Source organism: Gekko japonicus, unplaced genomic scaffold, assembly GCF_001447785.1.
Source record: "Gekko japonicus isolate JY-2015 unplaced genomic scaffold, Gekko_japonicus_V1.1 scaffold4706, whole genome shotgun sequence".
NCBI lineage: Eukaryota > Metazoa > Chordata > Lepidosauria > Squamata > Gekkonidae > Gekko > Gekko japonicus.
Genome location: NW_015164346.1, coordinates 715 through 19,594, shown reverse-complemented (window position 1 = coordinate 19,594; position 18,880 = coordinate 715). Strand labels below are relative to the sequence as shown.

The following is an 18,880-nucleotide window of genomic DNA, read 5'->3' as shown; positions in this document are numbered from 1 at the left end:
CTTGAAGAGCAGAAAATGTTACATGGATTTTTTAAAAGGGTCCAGAGGAGAACCCGGAAATTACAAGAAGAAGAAGAGGAGGAGGAGGAGGAGGAGGAGGAGGAGGAGGAGCAACAACATGGGGTGCAATCTATAACTTGATAAACACCAACAAGAGGCCCGCATGATTTGACTTGCCATGTAAACTATGGAGGACGGCTAATGGAAAACAAACAGGCATTGACAGTTCTGCAGACCTGTTGTTTAAATGGGGCAACATACCAGGACCCGAATGCAATTGTGGTGCAGCCCTCCAAACTATTTTCCTTCTGTCACAGGAATGTGAGCCTCGTGCTTTCCAGGGAGATGTGACAGAGCTCTTTGTACTCTTCCCCGGCTGCGACTGAGTGGATTGAAAAACTAGATATTCGTATTTAGGGGGATTGCCCAATCAGTCTGCATACCCGTTGTATAAACTTGGTTACATATTTTTATGTTGTTATACGCTTCCTGTGTGTAACTCTGCCATACGATAAATAAGTAACTGGAGATGCGAGGGATTGAACTTGGGACCTTTTGCATGTGCCAAGCAGATGCTCTGCCACTGAGCCACAGCCCTCGCTTGTAATTGTATTACGGGAGATTTGTCAACTGTCTCGGGAGCTACAATTTCAGAGTGGGAAGTGTTTCAAATGAAATGGAAATGGCATTGTGAGTTTTGACCCCTGGAGTTTCTCAGTATCCAGCTTCATTTGACGCTTGGGTGCTCTCCGAATTCTGCTCTCATCCTCTCCCCACCCTGAATCATTTGAAGTCCCCTGAAAACTGGGCCACTGCATTCCCTACCCCCAACTTTGGCATCATTTTCACACAGAGAGAGAACTCCCGATCAGCCATCAGCAAACTGAATAGCACTGGGCCTCCCCTCCATGGAGAAAACCGTGCTTCTCTTCCCACTCTCTGCTCCACGCTAGTTTGACCCATCAGAGGACCTGCAATTCGCTTGCCCCTAACCAGTGTTCCCTCTAAGCTGAGTTAGTGTGAGCTGGCTCACTGTTTTTTAGCCTCCAGCTCACACATTTTTGTCTTAGCTCAGGAAGGGATGGCTCCAGAGCAAACTAGATTTGGCAGCAGCCAAATCACTCCCTCACAACTTTAATGCCAGTAGCTCACAAAGCAGAATTTTTGCTCACAAGACTCCACAGTTTAGAGGGAACATTGCCCCTAACCCCCCCTTGCTTTCTCCAGCCAATGGTTGCCAATCTCCAGGCGATGGCCGGAGATCCCCCGGAATGACAACCAATACTCCCTCTAAGCTGTGGAGTCTTATTGAGCAAAAATCCTACTTTGTGAGCCACTGGCATTAAAGTTGTGAGCGAGCGATTTGGTTGCTGCATAAATCGGTTTGCCCTGGAGCCGTCCTTCCTGAGCGAAGACAAAAATGTGTGAGCCGGAGGCTAAAAAACTGTGCGCTAGCTCACACTAACTCCGCTTAGAGGGAACTGATTCGGGGAGGGCGGGATACAAATCTAAAGAATAAATAAAGTTGGAAGGTGGACTGAATGGCCTTATACCCTCCACTGAAGTCCCTCCCCTCCCCCAAACCCCGCCCTCCTCAGACTCCCCCCCTCCCCAACCTCCAGGAACTTCCCAACCCTGAACTGGCAGCCCTACCTGAATCTCCCTGAACTTCCTCCATACAGCAACCATCTCCCCCAGGGTTGCCAGGTCCCCCCTCCCGTCTACCAGTGCAGGGATGGGGGGGGGGTAGGGTTGCAAGATCCAGGTTGGGAGACTCCGGGACATTTGGGGATGGAGCCCGGTGAGGACAGGGACCTCCGTGGGGTACAGTGAACATAAGAACATAAGAGACGCCAATGATGGATCAGGCCAATGGCCCTTCTAGTCCAACACTCTGTGTCACACAGTGGCCAGAAATACCTGGTGCCATCAGGAGGTCCAAGAGTGGGACACTAGAAGCTCGCCCCCTGTTGCCCCCCCCCCCAAGCCCCAAGAATACAGAGCATCCCTTGCCCCAGACTGAGAGTTCCTAAGAACATAAGAGAAGCCAATGTTAGGTCAGGCCAATGGCCCTTCTAGTCCAACACTCTGTGTCACACAGTGGCCAGAAATACCTGGTGCCATCAGGAGGTCCAGCAGTGGGGCCAGGACACTAGAAGCCCCTCCCACTGTTGCTCCCCCCCCAGCACCAAGAATACAGAGCATCCCTTGCCCCAGACCGAGAGTTCCTCTCTATACCTTGTGGCTAATAGACACTGATGGACCTCTGCTCCATATGTTTATCTCATTCCCTCTTGAAACCGTCCATGCTTGTAGCCCCCGCCACCTCCTGTGGCAGTGAATTCCATGTGTTAATCACTCTTTGGGTGAAGAAGGACTTCCTCTTATCCATTCTAACTTGACTGCTCAGCAATTTCATGGAGTGCCCGCGAGCTGAGTTCTTGTATTGTGAGAAAGGGAGAAAAGTACTTCTTTCTCTACCTGCTCTATCCCATGCATAATCTTATAGACCTCAATCGTGTCACCCCTGAGCCATCGTTTCTCCAAGCTGAAGAGCCCCAAGCGCTTTAACGTTTCTTCATAGGGAAAGTGTTCCAACCCTTTTATCATTCTAGTTGCCCTAGAATCCATAAAGCACCCATTCTCTCCAGAGGGGTTGATTTTAATAATCTAGAAATGAGCTATAATTCCAGGGGATCCCCCAGGTCCCACATGGAGGCTAGCATCCCTGTCCCCCCCCCTCAGTAGAAAAGAGCAAGAGTCCAGTAGCACCTTGGTTTGGTCTGAGAGCCAGTTTGGTGTAGTGGTTAAGTGTGCAGACTCTAATCTGGGAGAAGAGGAAGAAGAGAAGAGGGTTTGATTCCCCACTCCTCCACTTGCAGCCGCCGGATGACCTTGGGCCAGTCACAAGTTCTCTCAGAGCTGTTCTCTCAAGGGCAGTCCTCGAGAGAGAGCTCTCTCTCAGCCCCCACTTACCCCACAGGGTGTCTTTTGTAGGGAGGGGAGGGGAAAGGAGATTGTAAGGTGCTCTGAGACTCCTTAGAGTAGTGAAGAGTGGGGTATAAATCCAATCTCCTCTTCTTTTAAAGACTGACAAAATTTGTGATGGGGTATGCGTTTTGTGGGTCACCTTGTATCTGAGGGCGTGAGCAGTGGCTCACGAAAGCTCCACCCCTGCCACAGATTTTGTTAGTCTTGAAGGTGCTCCTGGACTCTTGCTCTTTTCTACTGATGCAGGCAGACAGACAGACAGACAGACGCGGTTAACCATCTTGATCCATCTCCCCCACCCAGACCCCATCCAACTCCCGCCTCCCCTTTCTTCCAATCACTCTGCTTAGGGCTCTTTAGCTTGGAGAAACGACGACTGGCTTCAAAAGGGAATTAGATAGGCATCTGGAGCAGAGGTCCATCAGTGGCTATTAGCCACAAGGTATAGATAGGGGCGCTGGGGCAAGGGATGCTCTGTCTTCTTGGTGCTGGGGGGGGGGGCAACAGTGGGAGGGCTTCTAGTGTCCCGACCCCACTGGTGGATCTCCTGATGGCCCCTGGTATTTTTGGCCACTGTGTGACACAGAGTGTTGGACTGGATGGGCCTTTGGCCTGATCCAACACTGGCTTCTCTTATGTTCCTTTCTGCACAGAGAGGCGGAATGGAGCACCCCCCGCCCCTCCCCGGCTCTTGAATGGAGCAGTTGCAGAGCAGGAGGAGGAGGAGGAGGAGGGGCCGGGCGATGGTCGCTTCCTTGTCTAAATCTGCAGCTCTCCCTCCCACCCACCCCTGTCTGGGAACTCCCCCCCCCCAGGGGGGGCCCTGGGACTCCCCCGGCCCCAATGCCTCCCCAACTCACCTGATCTGCCGGCGACCGGGAGTGGCACGCGTGGGAAAGACAAAGGCCGCTTTCCCACGGGGGGGAGGGGGGCCTCGGATGGAAGTGACCTCAGCGCGCCTCCTCCTCCTCCTCCTCCTCCCCTGGCCGCAGGGCTAGGAAATCCGAACTCGCTCCCTTTAACCCCTTCGAGGGAATTCGCACCCCGCCGGCCGGAGTCGCGCCCTGTTTACAGCTGGGAAGGCAAGCGGCGGCACCCCGGGATGCCAGCCTCCAGGTGGGACCTAGGGCTCCCCCGGGATTAGATCTCCTCTCTAGGCTTCAGATCTCAGTTCCCCTGGAGAGAACAGGGCTGCTTTGGAGGATCGACTCTAAGGCACTGTACTTTTGCGCTCCAAATTTTTGCATCTGTGCACACCTGCCTGTATGAAGTATTTGAAAAGCACTACTGCAGGACGTCCTATTCGACCAGAGTTATTGTTTATGTATTTACATTGGAAATGTGGCCTGGTGCCGCATAGACACTTTGACAGCATGGCCGTGTATGTGTGTGTGCTTAACATGGTCTGCAATGTGTTGTGGTGCATTATTACTGGGGTTGTTTATATTAGGTGTATTTTGTGTACAATTGCATTTGTGAGCTTCTTCCGAGAAGTTGAGACTGCCTCACCCTGTGGACCACTGGGGAAAATCCTAATATCCAGCAAGTAGTTTGGCGCCAGTAATTTAAACCTATTATTGAGCGTTCTGCCCTCTGCTGCCAACAGGAACCGCTCCCCGCCCTCCTCTTGACAAACTTTCAAGGACTTCAAGAGAGCCCCTGTCAACCTCCTCTTCTCCAAGGGTGAAAATTCCCAAGATAATTCATGTGTGGCCCTTGGGAAGAGCTGAGTTAAGGCTGTTTAATGGTGAACTGCTGAATGGCGATTTTTTTGTTTCAGAACGGTACTGGTTTCACTAGTTGTGCGCGGTTTTATCAAATTGTTCTGGCTTGTGATCTTCTGTCCAAACCCCCCCCCATATAATTTGTCATAAAGGTTTATGCTATTTAGTAAGGGTAGGTTTCCCTTGCTCAAAAGCCAGTTGAATCTGACTCTAGGGGGCGGTGCTCATCTCCATTTCCAAGCCGAAGAGCCAGCACTGTCCGAAGATGTTTCTGCGGTCATGTGGCTGGATCCAGGCCAAAGGTCTGCACAGAGAACTATGGGAATCTAATTTCTACTACTGAATGCCTGGATGTCACAGGGACATGATCACTTTATGTGGCCGGCATGACTAAATGCCAAGGTGCAAGGAATGCTGTTACCTTCCCACCAAAGCGGTACCCATTTATCTACTTGCAATTTCTTGCTTTTGAACTACTAGGTTGGCAGGATTATGATATTTACCATATTTCAAAATTGTTGCATTGTAAGTAGATTTCTGTCAGTCAATGACAGACTTCACGTTCCTGGGATCCAAGATCACTGCAGATGGTGACTGCAGGCATGAAACTAAAAGACGCCTGCTCCTTGGGAGGAAAGCGATGGCAAACCTAGACAGCATGATAAAAAGTAGAGACATCACCCTGCCAACAAAAGTCCACATGGTCAAAGCAATGGTATTCCCAGTAGTCATGTATGGCTGCGAGTTGGACTATAAGGAAGGCCGAGCGCCGAAGAATAGATTATTTTGAATTATGGTGCTGAAGAAGACTCTTGAGAGTCCCCTGGACAGCAAGGAGATCAGATCAGTCAATCCTAAAAGAAATCGACCCTGACTGTTCCCTGGAAGACCAGATACTGAAGATGAAGCTCAAATACTTTGGCCACCCAATGAGAAGGGAGCCCTCACTGGAGAAGACCCTGATGCTGGGAAAGATTGAAGGTCAATGAAGAAGGAGACGGCCGCCCCTAAAAGTCCATACAAACTGAGGAAAAGACAAGAAAAGAAAAAATGAAGGCTGAAGGACTCTGAATTGTGCCCTTGAAAATATGGTTTTTAATAATGGGATGGCTCTGGGGTTTCTCTAACAGTTAAATTTATGTGTTAAAAGATATTTTAGCATGTCTGACTAAGTTCAAAAGATATCAGCGATTTAAGGAATGATTTTATAATTAAGCTGTTTTAATAATCTACTTCTCTTGGGTTTTTAGTCAGTAGTGGTTATCTTTACTTTCTCCCTAATTGTAGTTCCCTTCCCCTATTTCTCTGTAGTTTGTAGTCTAATTTAAAAAGCAATAAAAATCCCCTCCAGGGGGCCAAAAAAAAAGAAGGCAAAGGATGACATGGTTAGACAGTTATCGATGCAACGAACATGAAATTAAGGAAACTTCGGAGGACAACAGAAGACAGGAGGTCCTGGCGTGATGTGGTCCATGGGGGCGCGAAGAGTTGGACTTGACTGTGCGACTGAACAACAACAACCCAGTAGCCAAAAAGCAAGGTAGAAATGTTAAATAAATATATATTTTTTAAATTATAAAGACAGGGTGAGCAAAAGGGATGTTTGCACGAAAGCGTAGAAACAAGTCATCGTCGTGCCCAGATCTCAACATAATTGGAGCTTCTTGTGATGTCTGAAATGCAGTCTTTGTATTTCTGAGGAAGTTTGCATTCCATCTGTAGTTAGAAAAATAGAAGTTCGTTATACAATGGTTAGACAGCTGGAGCTGCGGTGGCTCAAGTGGTTAAGATGCTGAGCTGCAGGCTGTGGAAGGTCAGTAGTTCAGCAGTTCAAGACCCGGGTGCCGCAAGACAGGGTGAGCTCCCGTCTCTAGTTCCAGCTCCTGCCAACCTAGCAGTTCGAAAGCCAGAAATTGCAAGTAGATAAATAGGTACCACTTCGGTGGGAAGGTAACAGCGTTCCGTGCGCCTTGGTATTTAGTCATGCCGGCCACATGACCACGGAAATGTCTTCAGACAGCGCTGGCTCTTCGGCTTTGAAACGGCCACATGACCACGGAAATGTCTTCGGACAGCGCTGGCTCTTCGGCTTTGAAACGGAGATGAGCACCGCAACCCTAGAGTCGGATTCGACTGGCTTTCGAGCAAGGGAACCTTTACCTTTTTATACAATGGGGGCAGGAAATGGGAAAGGCACACAACGAGGAACTGTACGAGGTTCCACCCTCTTCAAGACTGACAGCCACTTATCCCAAAGCGATTCAGGGAGGGTAGGCTGTCCGTAGGCTCTTTGGGCAACATACTTATTTTCACTAAATGTTATGTAGAGATTCACCAACAAACATTCCAATCTTCATATGCAATGGGCACACACACGTACAGGGGACCTCACCTTGACACCAGGGCGGGGGGGCATGGGGTTTTGACCCAGCCAAGGTAACAGCATTTCAGGCAGAGGCTTACAGAAGGAGAGCCACTCACAACTGCCACACACAACTCATGCACGTCCATTCCGGTGAACTCCGGAAGTATTCCAAACACACACAGATTCTCCTTCTTTCTCTTTCAAGTTTTAAAACCCTAGCTCCTCTTGAGAGTCCCTTCTCTGCACTGTCTCAGGTCCCCTGGACCTCAGACCCTCCAAAATAATCTTCAGTGGTTGGTTGGGGTCCACTGGACATCCCGCACCATTGGATCATTAAAAAACAGAAGAATTGCGACCTAGGGAATATGCTACACCAATGCTGCCACTAAATTTGGTGTAGTGGTTGGGAGTGCAGGGACTCTAATCTGGGAGAACTGGGTTTGATTCCCCCACTCGCCCACATGCAGCTGCTGGTGTGACCTTGGGTCAGTCACAAGTTCTCTCCGCCACAGAGGTCTGGGACATCGCAGGAGGAAAGGTCTACTTTCCATCATCAGTGGAGTTCTAAGACTCAACCAGCCTGCACAGCAGACTGAATACCTGGCCATCAGGTCTGGCCAACCTCCCCAGCATCACTTTCTTCTCTGTTTTATTAAAATACACTACAAATAATGCACAGCTAACCATGTTCTCATGGCAGAAAAAAGCCCTGAATGAATCGGCATCCCAGTTATCGTTTCTTCTCATAGTAATAGATCGGGACACAACTAGAGATGCTGAATTTTCTTTCAGGGGGTTAGTGATAGGCTAGCCACACGCACAGACAGCTTTGAAAGGCGACTGCTGTAGACATCGTTTATCTTGATTTCAGTAAGGCTTTTGATAAAGCTTCCACGTAATATCTACTTATTTGTGTGTTTTTGGTGTAGTGGTCAAAAGTGCAGACTCCAATCTGGGAGAACTGGCTTTGATTCCCCACTCCTCCATAGGCAGCTGCTGGTGTTACCTTAGGTCAGTCACAGGTTCTTTCAGAGCTCTTCTCTCAGCCCCACCTACCTCTGCTGTGGGGAGGGGAAAGGAAAGGAGATTGTAAGCCGCTCTGAGACTCCTTCAGGTAGTGAAGAGCAGGGTATAAATCCAATCTCTTCTTCTCTCCTATAAGATTAGTGTTTTCCCCCTGAAGGATTACATATGCCAGTAAAGGGCAAGGTTTCCCTTGCTCGAAAGCCAGTCGAATCCAACTCTAGGGGGCTCATCTCTGTTTCCAAGCTGAAGAGCCAGCGCTGTCCAAAGACTTCTCTGTGGCCATGTGGCCAGCGTGTTACCTTCCCACCTAAGCGGTACCTATTTATCTACCTGCAACTTCTTGCTTTCGAACTGCTAGGTTGGCAGGAGCTGGGGCCAGAGACTGTCATGCGGAACTCGGGTCTCGAACTGTTTAACTACGGACCTTCCAGTCTGCAGCTCAGCATCTTAACCTCTGAGCCACCGCAGCCCCTCATATGTAAGGAAGGTAAAGGTATTTTATTATTTATTTGTTTGTTTATTTTTCATATTTGTATCCCGCCCTCCCCAATGGGCTCAGGGCGGCTAACAAGGGCAAGGTCATTTACCATGCCATAGGTAAAAACATATAAAACATGGTAAAAGGTAAAGATTCCCTTGCTCGAAAGCCAGTCCAATCCGACTCTAGGGTTGCAGTGCTCATCTCCGTTTCCAAGCCGAAGAGCCAGCGCTGTCCGAAGATGTTTCCGTGGTCATGTGGCCGGCATGATTAAACGCCAAGGTGCACGGAACGCTGTTACCTCCCCACTGAAGTGGTACCTATTTATCTACTTGCAATTTCTTGCTTTCGAACTGCTAGGTTGGCAGGAGCTGGAACTAGAGACGGGAGCTCACTCCGTCATGCGGCATACTCGGGTCTCAAACTGCTGAACTACCGCCCTTCCACAGCCTGCAGTTCAGCGTCTTAACCACTTGAGCCATGCCCAAATCTTTTACTGACTCAAGGCAGTGGGAGGGTTGTAGGGCAGATACGTAAAGACCCTTGAATGGTGGAGGCAGACGTCTAGTGAAGTGAGAGTTTTACTCCAAAAGCTCAGAAAGGGGTTTCCCAAAAGGAGTTGAGATTGGTCACTCACACATGAACATATGGAGCTACCTTATATCAGATCAGACCTTTGGTCCATCAAGGCCAGTATTGTCTAGTCTCACTGCCAGTAGGACTCAAACCAATTATTTCAAGGCAATAAATTATTTCAAGGAAAAAAGCAGCAAAAGGCTCAATGGCTTCTTGATAGGAAGAGTGCATAATATCTTCTAACAACACAGAACGTCTCCACTGGATGTCTTGCAGATGCAATGTTGGCAGAAACGTACTATCTACTTCATCTCAGGATGACTTAATAGTCACAACAAGATAATTGTCAGTATCATAACGCTCCTGTATAAATTGATGGTGCGACCTCATTTGGAATACTGTGTACAGTTCTGGTCACCACACCTCAGAAAGGATATTACAGCACTGGGAAAAATGCAGAAAAGGGCAACTAGAGCGCTTGGGGCTCTTTAGCTTGGAGAAACGACGGCTGAGGGGTGACATGATCAAGGTTTACAAGATTATGCGTGGGATAGAGCAGGTAGAGCAGGTAGAGAAAGAGGTACTTCTCTCCCTTTCTCACAATACAAGAACTGGTGGGCACTCCATGAAATTGCTGAGCAGTCAGGTTAGAATGGATAAGAGGAAGTCCTTCTTCACCCAAAGAGTGATTAACACATGGAATTCACTGCCACAGGAGGTGGCGGCGGCTACAAGCATGGACGGTTTCAAGAGGGAATGAGATAAACATATCGATCAGAGGTCCATCTGTAGCTATTAGCCACAAGTTAGAGATAGGAACTCTCTGTCTGGGGCAAGTGATGCTCTGTATTTTTGGTGCTTGGGCAACAGTGGGAAGGCTTCTAGTGTCCTGGCCCCACTGCTGGACCTCCTGATGTTTTTGGCCACAGTGTGACAGAACATTGGACTGGATGGGCCATTAGTCTGATCCAACAATGGCTTCTCATGTACTTAGGAACTCTCGGTCCGGGGCAAGTGATGCTCTGTATTCTTGGTGCTTGGGGGGGGGGAACAGTGGGAGAGCCTCTAGTGTCCTGGCCCCACTGGTGGACCTCCTGATGGCACCTGGTATTTTTGACCACTGTGTGACACAGACTGTTGGACTGGATGGGCTATTGGCCTGATCCAACATTGGCTTCTGTTATATTCTTATAATAATCGGGAGAAAGTGGTTAAGTGGGGCTGGACAACATTTCACTCCAGAAATTGTTCAAAGGCTGAACAGGAGATCCTTCCAAGACAAATGGAGAATTTCTGAGATGCATTTGGAGGTCAATGGGACCCTTTCAGCTGCTACCACACATGAAGCTGCCTTCTAGTGAATCAGACAGATTAGTACTGTGCAGGGGTCATTTCCTGCAGGATCGCACAGGAGCGGAGCTCCGGCAGTAAAGAGCCCAGAGGGCGGGCACATGCAACAAGCCCCACCCCCTGCTCCCAGCACCCCTCAGTCAGAGCAAGTAGCAGCCAGGTAAGTTGCAGAGCCCCCCCCCCGCCCAAAACAGTCCAGTGGCACCTTTAAGACCAAGTTTTATTCAGGTACAAGCTCTCCCTCCTCTGCGAGGGCAGATCTGCACATTCCTCTCCCCCCAATAACTAGCAATCCAAAACAGTCCAGTGATGTCAGGGGGTGTGGCATATGCAAATAAGTTATGCTAATGAGTTATACTAATGAGCTCCTGCACCTCTTTTTCTACGAAATGACCCCTGTGCGACTGAACAACAATAACTGTGTACTCGGAGTAACAGTGGCTCTCCAGGTCTCAGGTAGAGGTCTTTCACATCACCTGCTGCCTGGTCCTTTTTATTTATCTATGACATTTGTTAATCACCCAATCCCTGCCGTGCAGGGCTCTGGACGATGTACATCATTCATAAGAACATCACGATAAAACGATTAAAACACGAATAAGATATTTCAAACAAAAAGATGCCATATATTAATTTGTCCCATGGTGGGTTTGTGGTGGGGGGGGGGGGGGGGGGGAAGAAGGTAAAACAGACATGAAAATCTGACGGAGCAGAAAGGGTGCCAGCCATGATGGAAACCATCGCTGTCCTCAACCAAAGGCCTGGTGGAACATCCCTGCCTTACAGGGCCTGCGGAATTCCTTAAGGTCCCACAGGGCCCTGGTGGTATTTGGCAGAGAGTAGCACCAACTTGGGGGCAGAACCGAAGAGGCCCTGGCCCTGGTTGAGGAGAGCCGGATAGCTTTAGGGCCGGGAACCGCCGGCTCGTTATTTGAAGAGTGTAGCGCTCAGGCCTGTAGCCACAGTGGGGCATTTAGGGGCAGTGCCCCCTCACTTGCGCCCCACGCCCCACAACTCCCGCTGCCCATGCCCTTACCTGCCAGCTGCATGGGTTTGCTTTGGCCGCTAGAGGAGAAGGAGAGCCAACCAGTGCAATTAATCCTCGACGGGTATGCACTCTCCTTCTTCTGTAGCACCCCAGCCAAACGAGTGTGGCCGGCAGGTAAGGAAAGATCCTTCTCTTCTTCACCTGCCTGCTGATGGGATCTCTCCTCCCTCACTCCCCCCTCTCCTGCCCCCCCCAAATTTCCCAGTGCCCCAGCACCCAAAGTTTTCTGGCTATGCCCCTGGCAATGCTCTTCCAGGGACATAACAGAGGAGAAAGTCACATAGATACTTTGGTCCTGACCGCTCAAAGCCTTGTAGGTCAATACCAAAACCTTGAACTTGACTCGGCATTTTTTTCGTGATTCCCATGGGAGCCAGTGTAGCTGGCGCAGCACTGGATGTATATGTGCTGTCCATGACATTCCCGTCAGGGCTTGCGCCACCGCGTTCTGGATCAGTTGGAGCTTCTAGGTCAGTTTCAAGGGCAGGCCAGCGTAAAGCAAGTTACAGTTGTGGTGTATATCTCTTTAAGATTAAGTTGTATTGTGCTATGCACCTGAAAAGGATTGAGAGAGGCACTCCTCCCTCTCTCCGTTTTTTAAGCCTCCTTCCCTGCAGGTCGGGGCGTGTGTTATTATTGAGGATACTACTGAATAAACAAGGTTACGGACCTAAGCTGTGCTGTACTGGTGTATTGGTTGTCGGTCTCCTCGTGGCTAGAAGAGGTACACTGCTCTCTACTAAAAGACATTACATGGTGTCAGAAGTGGGATGGAATTTGGCAGACCGCCTCCTCCGTTGTTATTACAAACTCTTGACAGACAGCACCGGTGTCAGTAGCACCCCGTCAAAAGCAGGCAGCCTATATCCCAACTCTGAAGTTCCCCTTCCCAGCCACAGAACCTCCATCCTTGCTGGATTCAGTTTCCGCCTACTCTGCTTCAACCACCCAACCACAGCCTCCAAACCCATGGCCAGATTTTCTGGGGTGGTATTTGGGTAGCCATCCAATTACAGGTACAGCTGGGTGTCATCAGAATATTGATGATACCCCAGCCTGAAGCTCCACACTAGCTGGGCAAAGGGACACATGTAGATGTTAAACAACATCGGGGAGAGAAGAGAGATGTTAAGGAGTATCTGGCGGACACACTGTCCCCCAGTGCAACCCTCTGTCCCCGACCTGGGAAGAAATGAGCTAAGCCATTTTAACTGGAGTTGCCATCAGGAATTGAACCTGGGACCTTCTGCATGCCAAGCAGATGCTCTAAACCAGTCAGCCCCTCCTCTCAACCCCCTGCAACTAATACCTCTGCAAAAGAATCATGCCAGTGAGGTCCGCACAGAGACTGGTGAGAACCACAATCTCCATGCTTTTCCAAGTCACACTATCCTAACAAGGACAACAGAGGGAAATCTTCCACCCTCGGATAGGGCTATTCTATACAGGATGCCAGCTCAAGCATTCCATGACCCCAAATTCCCCTGGGATGGCTCTATGTACATTTCCCCACCCAGAGAAAATAGTGGCTGTCCAAAGCTGTTCCAAGTTTTGGAAAAGGCTAGGGGAGCACTTATACAGTTTGTCTCGTGTGGCTTCTGTGATGGTAGGCAAGGCCTGAACGATGACTGAATCTCTTTCCACACTCAGAGCATATAAATGGTTTCTCCCCTGTGTGAGCTCTTTTATGCGAAGCAAGACCTGAGTCATGACTGAAGCTCTTTTCACATTCTGAGCATTGATATGGTTTCTCTCCTGTGTGGATTCTTTGATGGGAAGTGAGTCTTGAGCTCTGCCTGAAGCTCTTTCCACACTCTAAGCATTTATAGGGTTTCTCTCCTGTATGGACCCTTTGATGGGAAGCAAGCCCTGAGCTGTGACTGAAGCTCTTTCCACACTCGGAGCACTTATATAATTTCTCCTGTGTATGGAGTATTTGATGATATGCAAGGCCTGAGCTGTGACTGAAACTCTTTCCACACTCCAAGCACTGATATGGTTTCTCCCCTGTATGGATTCTCTGATGGGAAGAAAGGCCTGAGCTGTGACCAAAGCTTTTTCCACACTCAGAGCATCTGTAAGGTTTTACCCCTGTATGGATCTTTTGATGGGAAGTAAGATTTCCCCTATGACCAAAGCTCTTTCCACACTCAGAGCATTTATAGGGTTTTACCCCTGTGTGGACCATTTGATGATAAGCAAGGCCTGAGCAGTGACTGAAGCTCTTTCCACAGTCTGAGCATTTGTATGGTTTCTCCCCTGTATGGATTCTTTGATGAGAAGAAAGGCCCGAGCTGTAAGTGAAGCCCTTTCCGCATTCAGAACATTTATATGGTTTCTCCCCTGTATGGATTCTTTGATGCGAAGCAAGGCCTGAGCAGTGACTGAAGTTTTTTCCACATTCTGAACATCTGTATGGTTTCTCCCCTGTATGGATTCTTTGATGAGAAGAAAGGCCTGAGCTGTAAGTGAAGCTCTTTCCACACTCAGAGCATTTGTATGGTTTCTCCCCTGTGTGAATTCTTTGATGAGAAGCAAGGCTTGAGGGGTGAGTGAAACTGTTTCCACAATCAGTGCATTTATATGGTTTTGTCCCTGTGTGTATTCTTTGATGAGACACAAGGGATGAGCAGACTGTGAACCTCTTTCCACACTCTGGGCATGTATATGGTTTCTCCCCTGTGTGGATTCTTTCATGATAAGCAAAGCTTGAAAAGTGACTGAAACTCTTTCCACACTTGGTGCATTTATACGGTTTCTCCCCTGTGTGAATTCTTTGATGATAAGCAAGGCTTGAAGGGCGACTGAAACTGTTCCTGCACTTAGTACACTTATATGGTTTTTCCCTGATGTGGAATGTACTAAAAGTAAAGTGGTTTCTGAAGTTCTTTCCACACTCTGGGCGTTTATATAATTTCTCTGCTGTGTGGATTTTTTGATGGTAAGTAAAGCTTTCACTGTGGCTGAAACTCTTTCCACATTCCAAGCATTTATTTGAGGTTTTCCCCGTGTGAACTCTTTGATGGGAAGTAAGACTTGAATGATGACTAAAACACTTTCCACACTCAGAGCATTTATATGGTTTTTCTCCTGTGTGGATTCTTTGATGGGAAGTGAGGGATGAGAAGATTGTGAAGCTCTTCCCACACTCAGAGCATGTATATGGTTTCTCCCCTGTGTGTAGTCTTTCATGATAAGCAAGGCTGGAAAAGTGACCAAAACTCTTTCCACATTTGGTGCATTTATATGGTTTCTCCCCTGTGTGAATTCTTTCATGGGAAGCAAGGCCTGAGTAGCGAGTGAAACCTTTTCCACATTCAGAGCATGTATATGGCTTTTCTCCAGTGTGCAGTCTCTGATGTACGATAAGGTTGCCCTTCTTTCTGAAACCTTTTCCACATACTGCGCATCTGTGAAATGTGTTCTCCAACTGCAGTCTTGCATGGAAAATAAGGATTTTGTTGATGCCCATCCTGTATTCTGACCACTTCCACTGTTTCTCTTCATTTTGCATTCTCTGTTCTGTTACGCCTTTTGATGTGCCACTTAAGCTGTTTGCCCGGGAAGGTATATTCATCTTTTTCTTTCCTTTGTGATTTTCTTCTTGGATTGGAGTGAATTTGACGCCTTCAGTTATGCCGGATTCCTTCCTTCCTTTCTTCTTTGCTTCAGTTTTCCTTCTCTGATCTTTTGTGCTCTTGGTCTCCCACCCTGTAGGATAAAGAGAAAAACTAAATTAAGTCTCTATCAGCTAACAAATACAGTAGACGCCTGCTATGCTTAACAGAATAAAAAAAAGAGTAACTGGGGATACAGTTCCTGAAAAGATTTTAAAAACTGTGCAAAAAGTCGCTAAGAAAAAATATAGAACAATTTACTAATGAGTAACACAAGTATAACTGATAGTAATACAACTAAGAATACCACTTAAGTAGTATTTACACAAATTCAACTGGTAAATCCTAAATTTTTCCGGAAGTCCAACAGGTAAGCTATCAACAATCCAACAGGTAAGTCTACAGTTTCTCAACAATACAACAGATGCAGTGTTTACAAAAATCCCACAGGTGAAACCAATATTGATACAGGTAAGTTTTCAACAGTCCAACTGGTAAGTAGACAATACTTGAAATCCAACAATACTTGAAATCCAGTGTAGACTTACCTGTTTTTTATCTTTTCGGGATACAGTTCCTGCCATGTTTTCAGTTTCCCTTTTTGACATATTCAGTGACATAAAATGCAGTGCAATATACAGTGCATTGGACTTGGGAGACCTGAAATCTCCCATTTAAGAAGGATTTCAGACAGCCTATCTATTCCATTTCAGGAACTGGTTACTAACTTTTTTTCCTGTCATTTCAGACAGACCTGTTTTAGTAACTGGTTCCTAATGGAATTGTCATGATCTGGGCTGTGCTACCAGAGGCCTACTAGGCCCAGAGAGCCTGGCTAGCAGTAGGTGAGGCTGGGCCTATCTGTGCGGCGAGACAGGCTGCAGATGGTAAAACCAGGGCACAGGGTCACCCCTCGGTGTTTGAGGCGGCTCCTAATCATAGAATCATAGAATGTTAGAGCTGGAAGGGACCTTGCAGGTCATCTAGTCCAGCCCCCTGCACTCTGCAGGAGCATAGCTGAAAGATAGCCCTACATACCTACAACATACCCAAAAGATGGTCGTCCAGCCTCCGTTTGAAAACGCCCAGCGAAGGAGCATCCACCACCTCCCGAGCAAAGCTCCCTCTAAGCTGTGGAGTCTTGTGATCAAAAATTCTCCTTGGTGAGCTGCTGGCATTAAAGTTGTGAGCAAGGAATTTGGCTACTGCATAGATTAGTTTGCTCTGGAGTCATCCTTCCTGAGCTAAGACAAAAATGTGTAAGCCGAAGGCTAAAAAACTGTGAGCTAGCTCACTCTAACTCAGCTTAGAGGGAACACTGCTCCCGAGGCAGACTGTTCCACTGCTCAACCACTCTTACAGTTAGGAAGTTTCTCCTGATATTTAGCCGGTAACGACTCCCTTGTAATTTCCACCCATTAGATCTAGGCCCCAGCCACACGGGCCGGATATCGCGGAGGGAGGCGTGGCTAAATGCCCTGGAGGAAACTAACCCGTGACTGCCTGAGCACACGTCCCAGTCGAGGTCCCATGGTTCGGGGAAAATGCCAATCAGGCGGGTATCCTGCAGCGCGGCACAGAAGCCGCGCGGCGCGATCACACTGGCAATCGCTCTTTGTGCGCATGCGCTGTTGGGCAACTTGCAGAGACGAACAGCGGCGGGCACAGGATGCCACATAAGTCCACCGGGAACGCGATCAGACACCCGCCCTTGGCCCGCAGTTTCAGGAAACTAGTACCTCGTAGGTACTAGTTTTTAACTCCGCACCTTCGGCGGGGAGCCACGGGTTTGCCACGGGAGCACTGCGCTTCCCAGATGTTGGGGTGAGATCACGCCTGGAAAATCCGCGGGACTCCCGTGCCTCTCCCGTGGCAACTTTGCTGTGTAACCGGGGCCCTAGTCTTGCAGTCTGGAGCAAGAGAGAATAGATCTGCTCCATCTTCTACATGACAGCCCTTCAAATACTTGAAGACTGCAATCATGTCCCCTCTAAGCCTTCTCTTTCCCAGGCTAAACATACCCAACTCTTTCAGCCTTTCTTCGTAAGACTTGAATCGAAGGCCTGGTGGAAGAGCTCCGTCTTGCAGGGCCTGCAGAACTGTAAAAGGTCCTGCAGGGCCCTGATCTCTTCTGGGAGCTCATTCCACCAGTACGGAGCCACCACTGAGAAGGCCCTGGCCCTAGTTATCACCAGCCTGGTGTCTTTAAGGCCTGGGAGGGCCAGCCGGTTTTGGGTTAGTGTTGCCTGAGGATCATCACTAAAAGGGAACCTTATGTTATCATTGCTGAGTAGCAAGACCAAGAGTAAGGAAATGTGCAGGCCCTCTAGTTAACCTCATTACTGCAAGGCACAATTCATAGTAACTACTAGATCTACATACAGCTAAGCAGAATCAAAGAAGCATGAAAGAAAAGCTACTGGCTCGTTAACTTACAGCCCTTGACTATCTTGTCCAACCTCAGAAGGAGGCTGGTTGTTGAATGCATATGGCCCACCTGCAAGCATCCTCCTCCTTCGTTGCTCACATTGAACCCTCCTTCAAAGGAACTCTCTTCTCATGCATGCAAGCATGAGATCCCTTCCAGCTCTAGGTTTCTGTGTGTCTGGTGACTTCCTACAGTACAGTTTTACAGTTTAACAACAGCAACAGATCTTGCTCTACCAGAAAGACAGAGCCTTACCGAGAGAGGCCAGGTTCCCATAATTCTCCTCCATGACTTCCCTGTGCAGGGCCCTTTGGCCTGGATCCAGCAGAGCCCACTCCTCCTCTGAGAAATCCACAGACACGTCCTCAAAACTCACCAGACCCTGAGAGAAGAAAAAGACATAAGAACATAAGAGACGCCAATGTTGGATCAGGCCAATGGCCCATCCAGTCCAACACTCTGTCACAGAGTGGCCAGAAATACCAGGTGCCATCAGGAGGTCCAGCAGTAGGGCCAGGACACTAGAAGCCCTCCCACTGTTGCCCTCCCCAAGCACCAAGAATACAGTGCATCACTTGCCCCAGCCTGAGAGTTCCTATCTATACCTTAAGAACATAAGAGAAGCCAATGTTGGGTCAGGCCAGTGGCCCATCCTGTCCAACACTCTGTGTCACACAGTGGCCAAAAATACCAGGTGCCATCAGGAGGTCCAGCAGTGGGGCCAGAACTCCCAAAGTCCCCCCACTTTTGCCCCCCCCCCCCGCAAACACCAAGAATACAGGGCATCACTTGCCCCAGAGCGACAGTTCATATAACAACATAAGAGAAGCCAATGTTGGATCAGGCCAGTGGCCCATCTAGTCCAACACTCTGTCACACAGTGGCCAAAAATACCAGGTGCCATCAGGAGGTCCAGCAGTGGGGCCAGGACACTAGAAGCCCTCCCACTGTTGCCCTCCCCAAGCACCAAGAATACAGTCAAGAATACAGAGCATCCCTTGCCCCAGACCGAGAGTTCCTAAGAACATAAGAGAAGCCAATGTTGGATCAGGCCAACGGCCCATCCAGTCCAACACTCTGTCACACAGTGGCCAGAAATACCAGGTGCCATCAGGAGGTCCAGCAGTGGGGCCAGAACACTAGGAGCTCTCCCACTGTTGCCCCCCGCCAAGCACCAAGAATACAGTAAAGACATTTTCTCTTCAGCAATAATGCAAAGATCCCTAGAGACAATGAGCCAGGAGTGCTCCAGAGAAAGAACCAAAGAAAGCTCTTTC

At 48.7% G+C, this 18,880-nt stretch overlaps 1 protein-coding gene across 1 annotated transcript in view; it reads right to left on the bottom strand.

The window, feature by feature from the left end:
- Positions 1–18,880, bottom strand: part of LOC107108440 (zinc finger protein 208-like) — a gene marked incomplete at its 5' end in the record, with an annotated part of 36,638 nt that overhangs the window by 17,146 nt on the left and 612 nt on the right. The window contains 2 exons of the mRNA XM_015408871.1: positions 13,188–15,269; positions 17,859–17,985. Of these exons, the coding sequence (XP_015264357.1) occupies positions 13,188–15,269; positions 17,859–17,985 (2,209 nt within the window). The remainder of the gene's footprint in view (positions 1–13,187; positions 15,270–17,858; positions 17,986–18,880) is intronic.